This window comes from Convolutriloba macropyga, chromosome 3 (genome assembly GCF_964194025.1).
Source record: "Convolutriloba macropyga chromosome 3, txConMacr16.3, whole genome shotgun sequence".
NCBI classification, from domain to species: domain Eukaryota; kingdom Metazoa; phylum Xenacoelomorpha; order Acoela; family Convolutidae; genus Convolutriloba; species Convolutriloba macropyga.
Window position 1 is genome coordinate 52,391,400 of NC_134470.1, and position 22,845 is coordinate 52,414,244.

General features: G+C 37.1%; 2 protein-coding genes across 3 annotated transcripts in view; both read right to left on the reverse strand.

The window, feature by feature from the left end:
- The window catches only part of LOC142336269 (uncharacterized), a 556,260-nt gene that overhangs the window by 432,251 nt on the left and 101,164 nt on the right, over nt 1-22,845 (reverse strand). The gene's annotated exons all lie outside the window — the stretch shown is intronic.
- Nucleotides 1-22,845, reverse strand: part of LOC142337129 (uncharacterized) — a 92,698-nt gene that overhangs the window by 3,777 nt on the left and 66,076 nt on the right. For both annotated transcript variants that reach the window (XM_075386229.1, XM_075386228.1), the window contains exons 14-15: nt 22,188-22,279; nt 18,412-18,519 (exon numbers count right to left, since the gene is read on the reverse strand). In XM_075386229.1, coding sequence (XP_075242344.1) covers nt 18,412-18,519; nt 22,188-22,279 — 200 coding nt within the window. The remainder of the gene's footprint in view (nt 1-18,411; nt 18,520-22,187; nt 22,280-22,845) is intronic.

Here is a 22,845-nt window from a genome sequence, read left to right on the forward strand (position 1 = left end):
TGAAGGCAAAAATCAACTTCAAAAAATTCAACCAGATTGTCAGACAAGAATACGAAAACTCTGTGCTATACCCACCAGTCTATCCCAAAGCAGAAGAACTAAATCAACTAAATGAATTACTTGTACAGATCATCCAATTCTCGCTACAGAAGTCGTATATCCAACAAAAAAATTTCCCTTTGGACATGAAACTACTAAACTAATCCGTGAAAGCAAGAAAAAAAGAAGAGAGCTGAAAAGAACAAACGGAGAACAGTACAAATTCCTGAAAAAGGAAATAAATTTCCTCCAACGAGAAATAGAGAGGTCCATGAAACGATCGGAAAAAATCAAGCAATCAAAATTGATCGCAAGTGCTCAAAATAAGGGAAGCAAAAGCTTTTGGAGAGCAGTTAAAGTCTTATGGGATGATTCAAAAAAACCAAGTGAGACTGAACAAAGTGTTGAAGTCTCATATAAACAACTCAGAGGAAAAACAGACATTGAGAAATGCGAAATCTTCAAAACTCTTCTACAGGATACAATGAAAGATCATACATACAAAAACTTGGAACTAAATGAGCACTTCGAGAAAGTCGAAAACGAGACAAAAATGTTTCTCCAATACGAAAATACTGAACCAAATAACTACTGCATTATAAAAGTAGACGATTATGAAGAAATTTTAAACAAAACAAGAAGATCAAGTCCAGAACCAGATAAAATCAGCTATAACATCCTGAAAAGGTTACCTAAATGCCTCAAAGCATATGTTTGTCTCCTGATAACTAGCGCGATAAACAATTTTTATGTTCCAACTACATGGAAAGAGTCACAAGTCAAAATGTTACCAAAGCCGAACAAAAACAAAAAAGATGCAGAAAATTACCGACCAATCAGCCTAACCAATTGCATTGCAAAATATTGTGAAACAGCAGTAAAAAATTTTATCCTAGCGCACTGTGAAGAAAATAATGTCTTCGGTGAAATGCAAAGTGCGTATAGAAAGATAATTTGCTCAAACTTACTCAGCACGTAACAGAAGCATTTCAATGGTCCGAAATTGTCGGATTTGTCTGCCTAGATATTGAAAAAGCGTTTGATGCAGTGTGGAGACTAGGACTTCAAAACAAACTGCTCCAAATTGGTGTGCATAAACCTCTGATAAAATGGGTTAACTCTTTTCTCTCTCAGAGAAGCATCTTCGTGAAAATTAATAACTCAAAAAGTAGCACATTTTCAACACTAGCTGGAGTACCTCAGGGCAGCGTCATTGCACCAATACTCTTCCAGGTTTATGTCAGCGGCATTCCTGAAATACCGGCACAAATTTCTCAATTTGCTGATGATTTTGCCCTTTACTACAGGTCGCGCTCCTGTAGAAGAAATCAAGAGAAACTTCAGTATTCACTAGATAAATTGATCAAGTGGTGCGAAAAACTGAAGATAAAAATAAATCCAGGCAAAACAAACTTTATGCTGTTTAAAAATCCGTCAAAAAAAGTTTCCAGCGTAGACCTTTTTATCAATGGTACAAGAATTGAAGGCGCAAATTCAATCAAATTTCTTGGCGTAAACCTTACCCCACATCTAATGTGGAACCAACACTGCAAAAGTTTGGTGGCAAGCGCAAACAAAAGAATCTATCAACTATGGCGGCTCAGTTAGATCAACATTGATGAAGAGTGCTTACTGACCTTGTATAAATCATGGCTCCGACCTCTATTTCTCTATGCGAATGCCTGCTGGAATGATCAATCTAATTCAATTATCAACAACATACAACTGACTCAAAATAGAGCACTAAGAATTTGTATGAGGAAACCCCGCTGGTACAGTGTCAAAAAACTCCATGAAGAGGCCAATATACCTGCAGTAAGAGATCTTCAGATTAGATTAGCTAATGAGTACCTGAAACGGGCAAAAGAAAACAAGATCGAATCAATACTTGAGCTGATACAGAAAAAGAGACAACGTCCAAAAAACATTTATCAAAGCACACTGGAACATCTTTCCTGCTAATGTTCTTTACCAGTTTCAATATCGTAGAAAAGCCAGAACTACCATCATCCAATGACTTATTGCCAGTCGCATGCGTAGTAAATTCGGGGCAAAAGTCGAACCAACAGCGTCCTAACCGAACAGCTAAGCCAGCCACTCACCTAGTAATTTCGGGGCTTATCTGTGAAAAACACAAGGAAAACAACAGCAAGTTACACAGCTTTTATCTACTGAAGAATGTTAATCGATTAACATCATTTTAAACCTAGAAAATGTTCTCATTTTTTCACATTCACTCCACTGATATCTTTATGAAAGTAAAGTTACGGTTATACATTTAATGATATAATACAGTGCTATGCGCGGTTCGGTTCAGCGGTTTTAAGGTTTAGGTTAGCATAGCACTTTTAACTTATTTTTCCTTCTGTATTTTACTTCAATCTTCAAAACGATCCCGTCCCTCAATTTATTTAAACGCGTCTTAACGCTTGCCTTCATGAACAAAGTTACACTAATTACACATTTTACAACTAGCGCAGCCTTTAATTCTCTGGTCAAATGAAGCTCAGTAACTCATTCCCTGACGCGAGCGCAGCCCAAATTTTTTATTTGTTTATTTATTTTTTTATCTACTTTTCCCACTCTCAATATTTATTACTTCTTGAACAATTTTTCTTAATAAACGACTTTTTTACTTTGAATAAAAAAAATTATTGATATCTTACCACGCATTGAAATACAACGAACCAATCAACTTCTACGAGGCTAGCCAGGAACACCAAGAAAAAGAGTAAAAACAAGCAGAGCCAGCAGAAGCCCTTCCCGGTGCTTGAAATGGCTCCCAGCAACAAGAGCAATCAATTGGTTTTAAAGGAAAAACTCTGAAAAAACAGGAGCATAAACTCATCTTTCCGAAATTTCGAACTTTCTATTTTAATTATTGATGCCTTTTAAATTGATTGAACTTGATTGTACATACATTAATAATAAGCAGATGACGAATTGGGTCTTCCGAGCTCCTTACTGAGTCACCTCTTTATTTCACAAGAGAGCGCTTGTTGTAATCAGCCACACCGTGTGGATAAATTATGACAAATGACCTCCGACAAATGACTTCCAACAAATCACTTCAATTTTACCGTGAGAGGGGCTCTCTCCCAAAACGTACAATCAATTCAATACTACGTTTTGAATAAAATATGTAAATTTATTGCCGATATTGCAAACTGAGAAGGATCAGGAGTATTTCATTTACATTATGGGCTTCATAAGTCATCCAGAAACGCAGCTGGCAGGACGAAGGTTGCTACGAGCAACATTTGAGAAGTTCAAAACACACGAAAAGACCTTGAGCGTTACAATATGAGCCCCGCTATCCAAATTCTGTGGAGACCATTCCGAACGAACGAACTCCAGTTACTACTGCAATTGATGACGGAGCTCCAACGATCGACTCAGAGTTGAAAAAACTGTAAGAAAGAACCAAAACAGATATTACAATTTTTTGCTGTCAATTTATAATTCAAATAAAAATTTAGACGGCAAGAAACCCAACCCCTGATTTTTCTTTTAAATATTTTTATGGGGTAGTAAAATCAAACAATTTTTTAAAAAATAGCTGTAAAAGGTCACCAGCAACCCCCCAAACATAATTTTTGAGACAAAAAATATCGATTTTGAAATTTTTCGGAAGATTTACCAAAAGTTTGAAAAAAAGATATAATCGGTTCGCATATCAAAAATAACCTCTGATATAGAGAATAATGAGAGAATATTATGCTAACTTGTTCAATTTTGAAAATTTTTGGTCAATTTTGAGGCAACCCAAAAAAACATAGAATATCAATATCGAATACTAAAAAACCGTACTTTCAGGCATAATACCGTCCTGTTCTACTAGATTACTGTTCCGTATTCGAGAAATTCCAAAAAGTTGACCAAAAATAGAAAAAAAATTGAACAAAAAGATAAAACTTTGACAAATTTGTCAAAAAATCAGTTTTCTTTGCTACAAAGTTTCATTTGAGTGAAACTCAATACACACAGAAAATTTGTGAGAAATTAACAACCCCCGGCCTAATTGTCGAATTCCCATTTTTTTTCGTCGCTCGTTTATGTACCGTTTTGTTCACTTCTTTTTCGTACCGTCTTCAATTTTCCGTATTCCGTTTTTTTTTCCAAAAACTTCGCTCTCCCAAAAATTCGCTTTTCGTTTTTGTCGTCTACTTTTTCGGATTTCCATGTACTATGTTATTTGTGATGAAGTAGATTTTAGTTTTTGTTGAAGTATGTTGATTATGCTAGTATGCTGGTTTGTTGTTTTGGTCATCTAGCTTTCTAGGGTGTGACTTAGTTGATTTGCGAGTTACGGCTGGATTGTCTCTTGATTTTTTCAACTTTACTAAATTACTAGCTTCCCTGTTTTCGTATATTAATTTTGCTGCTGTACGTTTGATCAACTTAAGTTACGGCTGGATTGTTTCTCGACATTTCATATCTTTCCCGACTGTCATGGTCTACAAATACACATTTGTAGTTTATTTATTCATCTGTGGCTTGTTTAATATGGTTAGTTTGCTGATTGGTTGTTTTGGTTTGGGTATTGCTGGGGTGTGACTTAAGTTTATTCTGGAGTTACGGCTAATTAATTTCTTGACCTTTTCATTCTTTTAGTATACTACTGCATAGCCGTAATTTATGTTGTTATATTGAGCCCATATTGAATTATGCTAGCTTCTATCCTTCCCAGGGATTGACTTAAGTTTGTTCTGGAGTTACGGCTAGGTGGTTTGGTTGAGATTTTTGCTGAGGTTTGCTGTCACAGTTCATTCCAACCTCCCTGCTCATTTCCTGCCCGTTCCTTCCCCAACGTATCGTTTTCGTTGTGTTGCGCGTTTCTTGCCCAACTTCACGTCCGTCCCTTTTCCATTCCGTCGCGCGTTGTTCACTCGGTTTCCCAATTATCCTTTGTCTCCCTTCGCAATGAGCGCATAGCGTTCAGTGCTCCACTTCTGTTTTTGTCGGGCACTGCGTGCTCAACAACATTTTCTGCTCTTTGGGCGGTTTGTTTTACAGACTGTCTACAGTGTGCTGTGTTTTGGTGTCTTTTTCGTTGTGTTTGTTTTGCTTTGATTCGGTCGTTTGTAGTATGCGTAAAATAGATTACCGTGTGCAGTGATAGTATTGCTGATTTTTGAAGTAGTAACATCGTGATGCCTAACAGTCTTGATCAAATAGTCAAAAAGTTGTACGCTGCCAGGTCAAAGCGTGAAGCTGAATTGAATGCTATACAGGAAAATATCCTTCAAGGGTATAAATAGTCAAAGTAGGCGAGTGAAAGTTGATTGCCTAGTATCAAAGTGCAACAAAGCCTTTATGAATGTTGTAGACAAAAATGAGGACCGGATTGCGCTCGCTAGAAAACCGGAGGATCCAAGTGCACTTGTTCCTTCATTAGAGTTTTACTTGGAGGCAATGACAACGAAACTACATCAACTCTGCTGATGACAAAGTGAGTGAGTTTCAGGAAGCGAGGGCTTCCATTCGTTCTAGAGTTTCTTCACTGAGGGCCTCGTCAAAAACATCTAGTCAGCGCAAACATGATTACGTAATTGCTAAAACGAAGCGCGAGGAAATTGTGAAACAAGGGGGCAGCCATTCGCCTCGCTAAACAGAAAAAAAACAAATGAAATTAGATGAACTGGAGGAAAACAACAGGAAACGGTTGGCAGAGGCTACACTACAAGAATTTGAATTGCTGGACACCGTTTCCAAATCTAGCCACTCTGAAACCACTGCAGGTGCTAGGAGCTCAATGAGAATTGAAAAGCCTGTCCAGAACTGGATCAACATCTCACTTGCTTTAATTTTTAACAATGGGGATAAAAATGTTGAAATAGAGATTACGAATCACCCGCCAGAATGCCCTAGCAACAACGACGGCGAAGCAGTGGAAGATCACAGCACTGAAACTTTGAGGCACACTATTCCAAAAAATTGTCGAGGCAATTACATTTCAAGCAATGAGACCTTGCAGCAATTCGACCCCTATTATACCCCACCTGAGAATTTTTTGGCTGTTGCTAACACACAGGCATTGTACCAGTGTACCAGGCGCACCTACGGGCGCAAATTAATCAAACAGGCCCATAAGGCATGGCAAGTCCAGGCATAACTACCCCATTGGTGTTTCCCACAGCACAGACCGTAAATACTCATCCAATATATTACTACCGTGAATAGTGTGCCTCCAAATGTACAGGCACATATCGCACCCTCAAACTCTAATGTTTCATTAAGAACATATCAGAATTCCCCCTTTTGATTGATAATTATTAACCATCCGGCAGAAAACAAAAAAACCGATCGCAACTACTAATAATGTGGTACTTGGTCGTCTAACCACTCCGGTTCTTACGCCAATATATCCTTATGTTGGGCCCAGACCATTGAGTTGGAGTGGTCCGCAGGTGTCTGCAACTGTCTTTTCAATTTCAGACAATGCGTCATTGATTAGGGAATTTTCTGATGCGATAACAAGTATGAAAAACGACCAGCTGACTTGAAGAGCGCTTCCCTACTTAACCAAGCGGTACTCAAGTTATCACCAAACATGAAAGAGTCAATGTCGCTCTTTACGGTTAAAAAGCACTGGGTTAAGCCTACCCACCTTGACTTTAACGATTGGCTTAAAAAAAGCCGAGGCCTGCGATCTAATGATACAAAGCGCAACCAAAGCAAAACCTGAAGAACTTCAGTAACCAAAACCAAAAAAAGCTTTGTTTGCATCAAATTCACAACCAAGGGAGACCAAGAAGCAAATGCCATCTCTTTCTACAAAAACTTTTTCTTGCTGCATATTATGCAAAGGTAACCACCGGTTATGGGAGTGTCGAGTTTTCAAGGAAAAGACTCTCAAACCCAGAGAGCTATGTTGGTGGGGGATAACAAACTTTGCTTTTCGTGCTTACGTGACAAGCACACATTCCGCTAGTGCCCTCAACCAAGAAACTACCGGGCAGAAGGGTGCAATAGCGCGCATAACACACTATTGCATGGAGCAGATAGGGTTTTTCCATTAAAACAGTCAACAAATCCCTGTAGTATTCAGCCTTCTGGCCACACAGGTCAAATAAAAGCAAATAATAGTCAGCAGCCGTCTAATAAGACCACAATGATGTCATCTGTTGCTGACGTTAAGGGGCTCCTTCAAGTGACTGCAAAGCAGTTGGTCAATTCGTCGGGTTTAGATACCAAGGCTTTAGTTTTGTGTGATCCCGCCTGCAGTATCTCTTGGGTGGCGGGTAGTCTCGCAGATAGACTCGATTTGCACCGTAAAGCACTTAAGCTAACTGTCAAGAGTATTAATACCGAAAAAGTAGCTGATACTAGGGTTGTTGAAGTTATTGTGAAACCAGAAAACACCAGAATTACGAACCATTTACCATCAACCCTTTCGTTAAAGAGAGCCTGAACGTGGGCTCAGGTATAATTAATGTTCAAGCTCTGCAAGAGACCTACACACACATAGCAGTCCTTGATCCCGTGACATATTCCTATAAAGACATTGAGATGTTACTCGGACAAGATGTCTGTCATGCCATTCGCCCGTTAAAATACTTCTCTGCCGATGCCTTACGCTTACCCATAGGTCGGGTTTTAAGCGGTCCATTACCATCAAGTTCGTGTTTAACCTCAACGTGCTTTAAAATGAATATCGAACATGACAAGGAGTAAGCAAGTCAAGTATAGTCATGGTACGACATTGAATCATTTGGGGCAAGCGAGCAGGTTTGTTTATGAACAAATTTATTTATGGTTTTGGGTTTTTGAAACTGAAACTACCAAGAAAAAAAAACAGAAACTACCAAAGGAAACTGCCAAAAAATCGTAAAAGACTTAACCCTTGGAAAAAGATAAAGTAGATAAGAATAGCTAGAAATGCATTAGAGGGTAAAATTCAACTGGATGCATTTCCCTGGGGTAATTAGGATAATTACCCCTGGATAATTATGATAAGATGACAGGACTACTGTTCTCACTTTTTCTTTAGGTACGTCTTTGGAAAATTGATGAAAATAGGCTCTACGTAATCTTTATACATAGGTACGTCTTTTTACCCCCCCCCCCCCGTCTTGCTCACGAAATACTACTAATTGAGCCCCAAGAATTCTTTTTTTTCAACTGATATTTGGAGCGTCTTGTAAATTTATGGACTAACAGCAATATTGCCTCTTCTGAAGACTCCAATTTTGAGGAATGATTTCTTCGTCACCACTTTGTTCCTGTCACACGCATACCTGTCCAGAAGAGCCCATTTGTCAACCTTCTAAACAAAAAGGGAAACAAATTATGCCTGTAACTCGGAAAAACCTGTCACTTCATTGCTGAGCAAATTGCAGGAAAAAAACAAAATCTTGAGCATAAGGACCAATTTTACATCATTTCCTTCATTTCTTCATCAAAAATCTGTTATTTCAACTTCATATTTTAGTTTAAATCAAAACACTAACCAGAGGTAATCGTTATAAATTAAAATGCAAGTCATGTTAGGGGAAGAAACTAAATTGGTTTCATTTTCAACCTAAATTGAAACTCAACAATTCCCAAGTAAATTCTTAAAGTGAAAACTTGACGAGTAATTTTATTCCCTGCATAATACAGATAAACATTAGCTTGGTTGTCAAAATTGACTAGAACAGAGAAAGCGCATCATGCGTAGAATTGTAAATTAGGAAGAATTTGTCAAACTTTATCGCGAAGCATAGGTGAATCTATCAAAAGCTTACAGTCGATGTCAATAACAAATGGTTTTTGTGTGGTTGGGACACCGTGCATATTACTCACCGTGTATGTCTTGCTTGTGTACTTACCATGTACTTACCGTACTACAACTGTTTTATTAGTGACATTAATGACATTTTATTAGTCTTATTAATGACATCTATCAGCTATATTCTAGTGAAATCAAGCCATTATGAAAAGTGGTTTTAATATTCAAAGAATTTTGTTTACTTGGTTGCTGTTTTTTTGAGAAAAAAAGTGTATATAAGCATTTTCTCCATATCTGCGTTTTGTTTAATCCGTTCTTGAGCCAACGTTTTCTGAAAAATGGGGGATTTTATATGCGAGGTTGACTTTTTTTCTTCAGTCGATTTTTAAGTTTTTGAATACGTATCGTAGAAAAAAAACCCATTTTTTGGAGCAATCAGAATTTTGTTTTGATTAATATAAAAAATTATCCGAAATTTGGTATAAGGGAAAAACTTTATATTTTGAAACTTGGTTGGAATAATGAAAACGCAAAAAAAAATTGCTTGGGGGGTGGGGGGAGGGGTGACAGATCGCGTTTAAATTGGAGAAAAAAACAGAAAGAGAAATTACCAGTAAATTTAGTTAAGTTAAACGGCGTTTAGGTTGCCAGGAGTAGTTTTTTACAGTTCAAGCCTAAAAGTTAACCATTTTTACACTATTTGACCAAAAAATTCGAAATAAATTATTTTTTGTCAAAATTTAAAAAAAAAAATTGTCCATCTTCCTGTTTCCTGCCGATTAAAAAACAATCTTGGAACCAATGTTTTTCTAATTCGAACAGTTGTTTAAAAATAGAACAGGAACTTCGCACCTCTCAAAATAGTAAAAATCAAATTTGAAATATTAAAGCTCAAAGCAGAAAAATGTATTCATTTCTAAATTCCAATGTTTGTTCTGCAAAAGTTCCCTCCTGTTTCATAAAAATTGACGATGTCAGTATTTTCCAAACAACGGAGACGTATAAAACGATTTCACGGTAAGAGCATCAAATCAACAAAATTCTCTATAGTAAAGTAAAGACGAAAAATTATTCTTCTTCATTTTGTGTTCATTATTTTGTCAGACAGATCGCTCAAATTAGTCTCATCTGTTGTGTTTAAATTTAGAAAATTTTCAGAATTGGAGGCTTTACAGATCGTAAGTTTGGAAAACTTAAAACAAATGTTCTGAATTTTTTCCACCCCTCTGTTTTTTTAATTGCCCTGTTATTAGATCTCTTCGAGTCTGCGGTGTTTCGGTTAGAAACAAAGAGTTTTTTAAAATTAGGGAAAAAATTTTTTTTCGATTGGCATAAAAATTTAAAACACCCTTTAAAAATACACCGAAGAGCGAAAAATTGCTAAATAAAACTTCCTGAGAAGCAAATTACCTCAATGCACTAAACAACAGTCTGTATGGACAATCTTTAATGTTGTCTTTCATGTTAGACTCAAGTGGAGGCGGAGTGCAAAAACAGTCAGACATCTAAAAAATTAGAAAAAGTACTTAAAATTTGAGATAAACTGCTGTTTTAAAAATGCTTTAAAGCAAAATTGATTTTACTTAATCTAGCTTGTAACACATCTGCCAGATTTTGAGATATTAATTGGCCTATTGAGCTCGTGAATCTTAACAAATTACTAAGTCCAAAAAGTTTTTTTTAAACTTTAGTGTCATTTTTTAAAATTATCGATAGAATTGCTCCATGAAGCCCACATCTAGTTTCCAAATAAAACATTAAGAACTAAATGAGCGCTTGGGAACCATGGGTGAAGATCAGTTTCCATCAAAGTTTATTTGGAATCAAGGTTCGTATTTGTGTTTTCGTGTGTGTGTGTGTGTGTGTGTGTGTGTGTGTTTGTATTCGTGTGCTTTTGCGCTGATGTGAAAATATGGATGTATGGGTTTGCGGGCTTCGTGGTATATGTGTGTATAAGAGAGAAAGAGAGAATCAGTCTGAGAGAGTTATTTACTTTAAATTTTTTGAAAATAAATACTAAATATTTGTAACAAACTGCAGCTTCAAATTTGTCCAAAGGCAAAAATACGTTTTTTTAATATTCCCTGGTAACACATCTGCAAAAATTTAAGAATAACTGATTGTTTCATTATGCTTATGAAACATCAAGGAAGACAAAATTTTCCGAAAAAAATGAAAAATTCATTTATCGATACAGTTGCCTCAAAAAGGTCATTTCTGAGCTATTTATAAGAACAACAAAAGAGACTTAAGTGAACGAAGACGAACCTTGAGTAAGGATCAGTTCCTAAAAAGAAGGTTTTTAAAAAAGTTTTTTGTTGGGATTTGTAATTTTGTGTTTGCGTGTGTAATGTGTGTAGTTTGTGCGTTTGTGAGTTTTACAATGTGTCTGTGTCTTTCAAATTTTTCTACAATTATCTTTCTGGAATGTGTTGAGGCTTTTTTTGTTTTTGTCGAGAAAGAACGATATGATTTTTGGCTCAAAGAGTAGAAGTAATTTTCTCCAATGCAAAGTTGCTTTCGGATGCTCCCAACGGTTTCTCAACAGAATTTGATGGTTGTTTTTGCAACTTTGAGAAGTATGGAACATACTATGCTACGGACTGACTCGCACGAGTAATCTTGTTCTTAACAATAAAAGACCTGCTCAAAATTATAATGCAGACTTGGTGGCCCAATTTTTGCTTTTCTTAGCGCCCTCTACTGATTAAGGCATCTTTTTTCTTTTGAAAATTTTTGTATTAGGTAAGAATCATGCAAAAAAATTTAGGTGTTTATTTGACCAAATCGCTGTTTTTTCAATTTAAATTGTTGTATATATTTTGTAAAATTTGATTTCGATTTGCAAAATTTGTAAAATTTGATTAACTGATTGTGTCACTCTGAACTGTACGTCTTAATCCTTATACGTTGATGCCTTTACAGATGACGAATTGAATCTTCCGAGTTTCTGTTATTTCGTCAGAGTTAATATAGTGCCGCTCTTTACTGAGTCACCTCTATATTTCACAAGAGAGCGTTTGTTGTAATCAGCCACACCAAGTGGATAAATTATGACAAATGACTTCCGACAAATGACTTCAAATTTACCGTGAGAGGGGCGCTCTCCGAAAAAGTACAATCAATTCAATACTACGTTTTGAATAAAATATGTAAATTTATTGCCGATATTGCAGAGTGCACGGAGAATGATCAGGAGTATTTCAATTACATTATGGGCTTCATAAGGCATCCAGAAACGCAGCTGGCAGGACGAACAACATTTGAGGAGTTCAATACACACGAAGAGACCTTGACCGGGACAATATGAGCCCCGCTATCCAATTTTTTGTGGAGACTATTCCGAACGAACTCCAGTTTTTAGTGCAATTGATGTCGGAGCTCCATCGATCGACACAGAGTTGAAAAAACTGTAAGACAGAACCAAAACAGATATTACAATTTTTGCTGTAAATTCATAATTCAAATTAAAATGTAGACGGCAAGAAACCCAACCCCTGATTTTTCTTTTAAATATTTTCATGGGTTAGTAAAATCAAACAATTTTTTAAAAAAATATCCGTAAAAGGTCAACATAAACCCCCCCCCAAACTTAATTTTTGAGACGAAAAACGTCGATTTTAAAATTTTTCGGAAGATTTGCCGAAAGTTTCAAAAAAATGATACAGTCGGTTCGTATATCAAAAATGACCTCTGATATTGTGAAAAATTAGAGATAATTATGCTAAATTGTCAAATTTTTCGATTTTGAAAATTTTTGGTCAGTTTTGAGGCAACCCAAAAAAACATAGAATATCAATATCGAATACTGAAAAACCGTACTTTCAGGCGAAAAACAGTCAGGTTTTTCTGGATTACTGTTCCGTATTTAAAAAATTGCAAAAAAAAGTTCACCAAAAAATAAAAAACTGAAAAATATAAAATTTTGACAAATTTGTCAAAAAATCAATTTTTCTAGCAAAATGGCTTTCCGTTTGAGTGAAACTCAATACACACAGAAAATTTGTGAAAAATTAACAACCAAAGGCCCACAGAAAAAATTGTCGAATTCCCATAATTTTTCTCGTCGCTCGTTTATGTAGCGTTTCGTCCGCGTCCTTTTTGTCCTTTCAGTCTTCAATTTTCTGTGTTCCGTGTTTTTTTCAAAAACGTCGCTCTCCCAAAAATTCGCTTTTCGTTTTTTCCGTCTACTTTTTTGGATTTCCGTGTAATTTGTCATATGTGATGAAGTAAGTTTTCGATTTTGTTGAAGTATGTTGACAATGCTAGTATGCTGGTTTGATGTTTTGGTCATTTAGCTTTCTAGGGTCTGACTTAGTTGATTCGGGAGTTACGGCTGGATTGTCTTTTGACTTTTTCAACTTTACTAAATTACTAGCTTCCCTGTTTTAGTATATTAACTTTGCTGCTGTACGTTTGATCAACTTAAGTTCATTATCACGTTACGGCTGGATTGTTTCTCGACTTTTCCAACTGTCATAATCTACAAATACACATTTGTAGTTTATTTATTCATCTATGGCTTGTTTAATATTGTTAGTTTGCTGATTGGTTGTTTCGGTTTGGGTATTGTTGGGGTGTGACTTAATTTTAATCTTGAGTTACGCCTTATAATTTTTTTGACCTTTTCGTTCATTTAGTATACTACTGCATTGCCGTAATTTATTTTGTTGTTGTATTGAGCCCCATAATGAATTATGCTAGCTTGTCTTGCAGTAGCTTCTATCCCTCCCAGGGATTGACTTCAGTTTGTTCCGGAGTTACGGCTAGGTGGTTTGGTTCAGATTTTTGCTGAGTTCTGCTATCACAGTTCACTCTAACCTCCTTGCTCATTTCCCGGCCATTCTCTCCACAACGTACTGTTTTCATTCTGTTGCGCGTTTCTTGCTCATCTTCCCGTCCGTCCCGTTTCCGTTCCGTCGCGCGTTGCTCGCTCGGCTTCCCGTTTGTTCTTTGTCTCACTTCGCGATGAGCGCATAGCTTTCAGCGCTCCATTTCTGTTTTTTGTCAGGCACTGCGTGCTTGACGATCTTTTCTGCTCTTTGGGTGGTTTGTTTTACAGACTGTCTACAGTTTGCTGTGCTTTGGTGTTTTTTGCGTTGCGCTTGTTTTGCGTGGATTCGGTTGTTTGGAGTTTGCGTAAAAAATATAACCGGGTGCAGTGGTAGTTTTGCTGTTGTTTGAAGTGGTAACATCGTGATGTCTCACAGTCTTAATCCAAAAGTCAAAAAATTGTACGCTGCCAGGTCAAAGCGTGAAGCTGAATTGAATGCTATACAAGAGGATATCTTTCATGGGTATAAATAGTTAAAGTAGGCGAGTGAAAGTTGAACGCCTAGTAGCAAAAAGCAACAAAAGCCTTTATGACTTTTGTAGACAAAAATGAGGACCGGATTGCATTTACCTAGAAAAACGGAGGATCCAAGTGCACTTGTTTCTTCATTAGAGTTTTACTTGGAGTCAATGACAACAAGACTACATCAATTCTGCTGATGACAAATAGAGCGAGTTTCAGGAAGCGAGGGCTTCCATTCGTTCTAGAGTTTCCTCACTGATGTCCACGTCAAAAACAACTAAACAGCGCAAGCATGATTACGTAATTGCTAAAGAGTGCTAGAAAGATTGCTAGGATTACGTAATTGCTGAAGAGTGCTAAGTGCTAGGAGCTCAATGAGAAATGAAAAGGCTGTCCAGGACCGGATCAACATCTCACTTGTTTTAATTTCCAACAATGGGGATAAAACTGGTTCACCTGAGATTACGAATCACCCGCCAGAATAGTGGAAGATCACAACACTGAAATTTTGAGGCACTCTATTCCAAAAAATTGTCGAGGCAATTACAATTTATGCAATGAGATCTTGCAGCAACTCGACCCCTATTATACCCCACCTGAGAAGTTTTTGGCTGTTGCTAACACAGGCGTTGTACCAGGCTCACCTACGGGCGCAAATGAATCAAACAGGCCAACAAGGCATGGCACGTCCAGGCATAACTACCTAAGGAACCGCTGATAGTCACCAGCCTTCTGTGCATGCCCCAGTGGTTTCATCACCACCCATTCAACAGCCCGTTTTACCACAGTCATTTGCACCGCAAGTAAGTCAAAATAATTTGTCCAAGATTTTTCCACACGCACAAATTCAAATTTCACGATCCAGGGGACCTGGAACATCAAGTCTGCCTGAGAACAATTTGGCCCAGCGTATATGCCCCCGACAACAAATTAATTTTGTTCCCCGAGCCCCAAACGCCACTGTTCCTCCTTTTCCGACAAAAAATCCGGCCCCGCAATAAAGGTTTTCTTGTACCATAGCGCCCCACAAAGTCCAAACACTTAACAGCACAGTTTCGAACCCACTAATGCTAATGCCCTTCCCGTCCCGAACCCGGTATTCGCACCTGACTTCACAGATCCGATTCCACACACCCCTTTGAAAAATCAGCCTACCGTCCACAACACTTTTCAGAATAATCATAACCGAGTAAACAAAATCGCACCTTCCGTTGCTGCTGTTGTCCCAAATATGCCCAATAGCCCTCCTGGCTATCACTTCGTGCTAAATATGCGCCATTGGTGTTTTCCACAGCACAGACCGTAAATAGTCATCCAATACAATACTACCATGAATAGTGTGCCTCCAAATGTACAGGCACATATCGCAACCTCAAACTCTAATGTTCCATTACGAACATATCAGAATTCCCCCCTTTTGATTAATAAGCAATTACCATCCGGCAGAGAACAGGAAACCGATCGCAACTACTAATAATGTGGTACCTGGTCGTCTAACCACTCCGGTTTTTACGCCAACATATCCTCATATTGGGCCCAGACCGTTGAGTTGGAGTGGTCCGCAGGTGTCTGCAACTGTCTTTTCAATTGCAGACAATGCGCCATCGATTAGGGAATTGGCTGATGCTGTAACAAGTAAGAAAAACGACCCTTTGCCCGAGTGGAAACTTGCACAGTTCATTGGCGCCCCGTTACAGTGGCATGAGTGGTATGGTCAATTCAAAAGCGCGATAACGTTACTGTCGCTTACTGATGACGTTAAATTGAACTACTTTCAAACGATTGTCACTGGTAAAGCAGAGATCGAAATAGCCGAGTTTCCTTACTGTGGTTTCATATACAAGGATGCACTAAGAACTTTAGAACGTAAATTTGGCCAGCCACAGGCAGTCGTAAGTGCACACATGGATAAACTGAGCATTTTTTTGCCTCCTAAAATGACCAAAAGTGATAACAGCATTAGCTATTCTGCAGCAATATCCAGCCTCGTTGGTGTTTTCAAGTCGCTATCATATGACGCTGACTTGAAGAGCGCCTCCCTACTTAACCAAGCGGTACAGAAGTTACCACCAAACATGAAAGAGTCATTGTCGCTCTTTACGATTAAAAAACACTGGGTAAAGCCTACCCACCTTGACTTTAACGATTGGCTTAAAGAAAAGGCTGAGGCCCATGATCTTATGAAACAAAGGGCAACCAAGGCAAAACCTGAAGACCTTCAGTAACCAAGACCATGACAGATCTTCACGATTCAAATTTCACGATCCAGGGGACCTGGAACATCAAGTCTGCCTGAGAACAATTTTGCCCAGCGTATATGCCCCCGACAACAAATTAATTTTGTTCCCCGAGCCCCAAACGCCACTGTTCCTCCTTTTCCGACAAAAAATCCGGCCCCGCAATAAAGATTTTCTTGTACCATAGCGCCCCACAAAGTCCAAACACTTAACAGCACAGTTTCGAACCCACTAATGCTAATGCCCTTCCCGTCCCGAACCCGGTATTCGCACCTGACTTCACAGATCCGATTCCACACACCCCTTTGAAAAATCAGCCTACCGTCCACAACACTTTTCAGAATAATCATAACCGAGTAAACAAAATCGCACCTTCCGTTGCTGCTGTGATAACAGCATTAGCTATTCTGCAGCAATATCCAGCCTCGTTGGGGTTTTCAAGTCGCTATCATATGACGCTGACTTGAAGAGCGCCTCCCTAGTTAACCAAGCGGTACAGAAGTTACCACCAAAAATGAAAGAGTCATTGTCGCTCTTTACGATTAAAAAACACTGGGTAAAGCCTACCCACCTTGACTTTAACGATTGGCTTAAAGAAAAGGCTGAGGCCCATGATCTTATGAAACAAAGGGCAACCAAGGCAAAACCTAAAGACCTTCAGTAACCAAGACCAAGACAGCTTCAAAATTGTTTGCATCAAATTCACAACAAGGGGAGACAAAGAAGCAAATGCCATCTCCTTCCACAAACACTTACTCGTGCTGCATATTATGCAAAGGTAACCACCAGTTACGGGAGTGTCGAGTTTTCAAGGAAAAGACTCAAACCCAGAGAGCTAAGTTGGTGGTGGATAACAAACTTTGCTTTTCGTGCTTACGGACTAGAACACATGCCGCTTGTGCCCTCAACCAAGGATCTGCCGCGCAGAAGGGTGCAATAGCGAGCATAATACACTGTTGCATGTAGCAGATAGGGTTTTTCCATTAAAACAGTCAACAAATCCCTATCGCTTTCAGCCTTCTGGCAACACATGTCAAATTAAAGCAACTACTAGTCAGCAGCCGTCTATTAAGACCACAATGATGTCATCTGTTACTGACGTTACGGGGCTCCTTCAGGTGACTGAAATGCAGTTGGTCAATTCGTCCAGTTTAGATACCAAAGCTTTAGTTTTGTGTGATACCGCCTGCAGTATCTCATGCATGGCCGGTAGTCTCGCAAAAAGACTCGTTTTGCACGGTAAAGCACTAAAGCTAACTGTCAAGGGTATTAATACGGAAGAAGTAAATGATACTAAGCTTGTTGAAGTTAGTGTGAAACCAGGAAAACACCAGAAATTCGAACCATTTACCATCAACCGTTTCGTTAAAGAGAGTCTGAACGTCGGCTCAGGCATAAATAATGTTCAGGCTCTGCAAGAGACTTACCAATATTTAGCAGTCCTTGATCCCGTGACATATTCCAATAAAGACATTGTGATGTTACTCGGACAAGATGTCTGTCATGTCAATCGCCCGTTAAAATACTTCTCTGTCGATGCCTTACGCTTACCCACAGGTTGGGTTTTAAGCGGTCCATTACCATCAAGTTCGTGTTCAGCCTCAACGTGCTTTAAAGTGAATATCGAACATGACAATGAGTTAGCAAGTCAAGTATAGTCATGGTACGACATTGAATCATTTGGGGCAAACGAGCAGGTTTGTTTATGAAAAAATTTAACTATGGTTTCGGGTTTTTGAAATTATAACTTCCGAGAAAAAAACAGAAACTACCAAACGAAACTACCAAAAAATCGTAAAAGACTTAATCCTTGGAAAAAAGATAAGGTAGATAACAATAGCTAGAAATGCATTAGAGCAGAAAATTCAACTGGATGCATTTCCCTGGGGTAATTACGATAATTACCCCTGGATAATTATAATAAGATGACAGGTCTACTGTTCTCACTCTCTTTTTTCAGGTACGTCTTTGGAAAATTGATGAAAATAGGCTCTACGTAATCTTGATACATATGTACGTCTTTTTACCACCCCCCCTGTCTTGCTCACGATATACTACTAATTGAGCCCCAAGAATTCTTTTTTTTCAACTGATATTTGGAGTGTCTTGTAAATTTATGGACTAACAGCAATATTGCCTCTTCTGAAGACCCCAATTTTGAGGAATGATTTCTTCGTCACCACTTTGTTCCTGTCACACGCATACCTGTCCAGAAGAGCCCATTTGTCAACCTTCTAAACAAAAAGGGAAACAAATTATGCCTGTAACTCGGAAAAACCTGTCACTTCATTGCTGAGCAAATTGCAGGAAAAAACAAAATCTTGAGCATAAGGACCAATTTTCCATCATTTCCTTCATCAAAAATCTGTTATTTCAACTTCATATTTTAGTTTAAATCACAACACTAACCAGAGGTAATCGTTATAAATTAAAATGCAAGTCATGTTAGGGGAAGAAACTAAATTGGTTTCATTTTCAACCTAAATTGGAACTCATTTTCCAAGTAAATTCTTAAAGTGAAAACTTGACGAGTAATTTTATTCCGTGCATAATACAGATAAACATTAGCTTGGTTGTCAAAATTGACTAGAACAGAGAGAAGGCATCATGCGTAGAATTTTAAATTATGAAGAATTTGTCAAAATTTATCGAAGCATAGGTGAATGTATCAAAAGCTTACAGTCGATGTCAATAACAAATGGTTTTTGTGTGGTTGGGACACCGTGCATATTACTCACCGCGTATGTCTTGCTTGTGTACTCACCATGTACTTACCGTACTACAACTTTTTTATTAGTGACATTAATGACATTTTAGTAGTCTTATTAATGACATCTATCAGCTAAATTCTAGTGAAATCAAGCCATTATGAAAAGTGGTTTTAATATTCAAAGAATTTTGTTTACCTGGTTGCTGTTTTTTTGAGAAAAAAAGTGTATATAAACATTTTCTCCCTATCTGCGTTTTGTTTAATCCGTTCTTGAGCCAACGTTTTCTGAAAAATGGGGGATTTTATATGCGAGGTTGACTTTTTTTCTTCAGTCGAATTTTAAGTTTTTGAATACGTATCGTAGAAAAAAAACCATTTTTTGGAGCAATCAGAATTTTGTTTTGATTAATATAAAAAATTATCCGAAATTTGGTATAAGGGAAAAACTTTATATTTTGAAACTTGGTTGGAAAAATGAAAACGCAAAAAAAAATGCTTGGGGGGTGGGGGGAGGGGTGACAGATCGCGTTTAAATTGGAGAAAAAAAAACAAAAAGAGAAATTACCAGTAAATTTAGTTAAGTTAAGCGGCGTTTAGGTTGCCAGGAGTAGTTTTTTACAGTTCAAGCCTAAAAGTTAACCATTCTTACACTATTTGACCAAAAAATTCGAAATAAATTATTTTTTGTCAAAATTAAAAAAAAAATTTTGTCCATCTTCCTGTTTCCTGCCGATTAAAAACCAATCTTGGAACCAATGTTTTTCTAATTCGAAAAGTTGTTTAAAAATAGAACAGGAATTTCGCACCTCTCAAAATAGTAAAAATCAAATTTGAAATATTAAAGCTCAAAGCAGAAAAATGTATTCATTTCTAAATTCCAATGTTTGTTCCGCAAAAGTTCCCTCCTGTTTCATAAAAATTGACGATGTCAGTATTTTCCAAACAACGGAGACGTATAAAACGATTTCACGGTAAGAGCATCAAATCAACAAAACTCAATATAGTAAAGTAAAGACGAAAAATTATTCTTCTTCATTTTGTGTTCATTATTTTGTCAGACAGATCGCTCAAATTAGTCTCATCTGTTGTGTTTAAATTTAGAAAATTTTCAGATTTGGAGGCTTTAAAGATCGTAAGTTTGGAAAACTTAAAACAAATGTTCTGAATTTTTTCCACCCCTCTGTTTTTTTAATTGCCCTGTTATTAGATCTCTTCGAGTCTGCGGTGTTTCGGTTAGAAACAAAGAGTTTTTTAAAATTAGGGAAAAAATTTTTTTTCGATTGGCATAAAAATTCAAAACAACCTTTAAAAATACTCCGAAGAGCGAAAAATTGCTATATAAAACTTCCTGAGAAGCAAATTACCTCAATGCACTAAACAACAGTCTGTATGGACAGTCTTTAATGTTGACTTTCATGTTAGACTCAAGTGGAGGCGGAGTGCAAAAACAGTCAGACATCTAAAAAATTAGAAAAAGTACTTAAAATTTGAGATAAACTGCTGTTTTAAAAATGCTTTAAAGCAAAATTGATTTTACTAAATCTAGCTTGTAACACATCTGCCAGATTTTGAGATATTAATTGGCCTATTGAGCTCGTGAATTGGCCTATTGAGCTCGTGAACAAATTACTGAGTTCAAAAAGTTTTTTTTTAAACTTTAGTGTCATTTTTTAAAATTATCGATAGAATTGCTCCATGAAGCCCACATCTAGTTTCCAAATAAAACATTAAGAACTAAATGAGCGCTTGGGAACCATGGGTGAAGATCAGTTTCCATCAAAGTTTATTTGGAATCAAGGTTCGTATTTGTGTTTTCGTGTGTGTGTGTGTGTGTGTGTGTGTGTGTGTGTGTGTGTGTGTGTGTGTGTGTGTGTGTGTGTGTGTGTGTGTGTGTTTGTATTCGTGTGCTTTTGCGCTGATGTGAAAATATGGATGTATGGGTTTGCGGGCTTCGTGGTATATGTGTGTATAAGAGAGAAAGAGAGAATCAGTCTGAGAGAGTTATTTACTTTAAATTTTTTGAAAATAAATACTGAATATTTGTAACAAACTGCAGCTTCAAATTTGTCCAAAGGCAAAAATACGTTTTTTTAATATTCCCTGGTAACACATCTGCAAAAATTTAAGAATAACTGATTGTTTCATTATGCTTATGAAACATCAAGGAAGACAAAATTTTCCGAAAAAAATGAAAAATTCATTTATCGATACAGTTGCCTCAAAAAGGTCATTTCTGAGCTATTTATAAGAACAACAAAAGAGACTTAAGTGAACGAAGACGAACCTTGAGTAAGGATCAGTTCCTAAAAAGAAGGTTTTTAAAAAAGTTTTTTGTTGGGATTTGTAATTTTGTGTTTGCGTGTGTAATGTGTGTAGTTTGTGCGTTTGTGAGTTTTACAATGTGTCTGTGTCTTTCAAATTTTACTACAATTATCTTTCTGGAATGTGTTGAGGCCTTTTTTGTTTTTGTCGAGAAAGAACGATATGATTTTTGGCTCAAAGAGTAGAAGTAATTTTCTCCAATGCAAAGTTGCTTTCGGATGCTCCCAACGGTTTCTCAACAGAATTTGATGGTTGTTTTTGCAACTTTGAGAAGTATGGAACATACTATGCTACGGACTGACTCGCACGAGTAATCTTGTTCTTAACAATAATAGACCTGCTCACAATTATAATGCAGACTTGGTGGCCCAATTTTTGCTTTTCTTAGCGCCCTCTACTGATTAAGGCATCTTTTTTCTTTTGAAAATTTTTGTATTAGGTAAGAATCATGCAAAAAAATTTAGGTGTTTATTTGACCAAATCGCTGTTTTTTCAATTTAAATTGTTGTATATATTTTGTAAAATTTGATTTCTTCTTCAACTAAAATTTGTGTTAGTCAGCTAAGTTTTTGTTCATTTTAGTCAGAGCACAACTTACATTTCTCTCCTAATTTGAGAATATATCAATTTTTAAATTACGAAGCATGATCTACCCGTTATTATTTGAGCTTTTTCCTTAATTTGCTCGATGGAGTAGCTATTTGATCCAAGAATGTGAATGAGTGGGATCGGAGCATTATGTCCAAATGCACATCTCCTTGTTAATGACTGATTTATTTTAACATTGTTTTTAGAAACTTTTAAGATAATGAAAAATGAATACATGAACTTCCATGATATCAGTATGACTTCAGTTGTTATTATCTTTACCTTTGGGCTGGTCCGATAATCTGCCATGCTTGGTCGCTTCACGTCCAAATAATTCAGATTGCTCGCTGCTTGCAATTTCGGGTCAATTGTCTCTGAAAAAATCAAGAAAGTTAAAATATTTGAGAGAACAACATAATGTAAATAAGCTAAGCTTAACATGGCCTGAAAATGAGTTAAACTTTTCAAAACTGTGCAGTAGTTTGTTATAAACGGTTACTATCATTAACAACTTAACAACATTGCCCTGAGCGATGACAACGCTTAAAGGTTCGCGCAATTCAATGCCCTGTTTCCAGTTTTCAACAAACAATTGACATTTTCGCAAAAAACAAAAGTTCTTGCACAAATTGTATCACAATGCCTCTGGCACAATTAGAACAACAGAAAAAAATCAAACATTATTATAACACTATAATTCACCTCTTCTTGTACATTTTTGTCGTTAATTCAAATTATTTAATAACCATCCATCCTTTTTCTTCCAAGTGAACGAGAAAATAAAAATTAATTAAGTTAAAATGAAACATTAATCATGTGCCCACTGGGCTTTAAGTTTATAGCTGATCAATTTGACTTCCGTCAGAAATTGCTCATTTTGTCTCCGGTTTGTCTTAGATTCTCAGCAACACCGCTCCTTGTATGACGTGCTGCTTTCTCG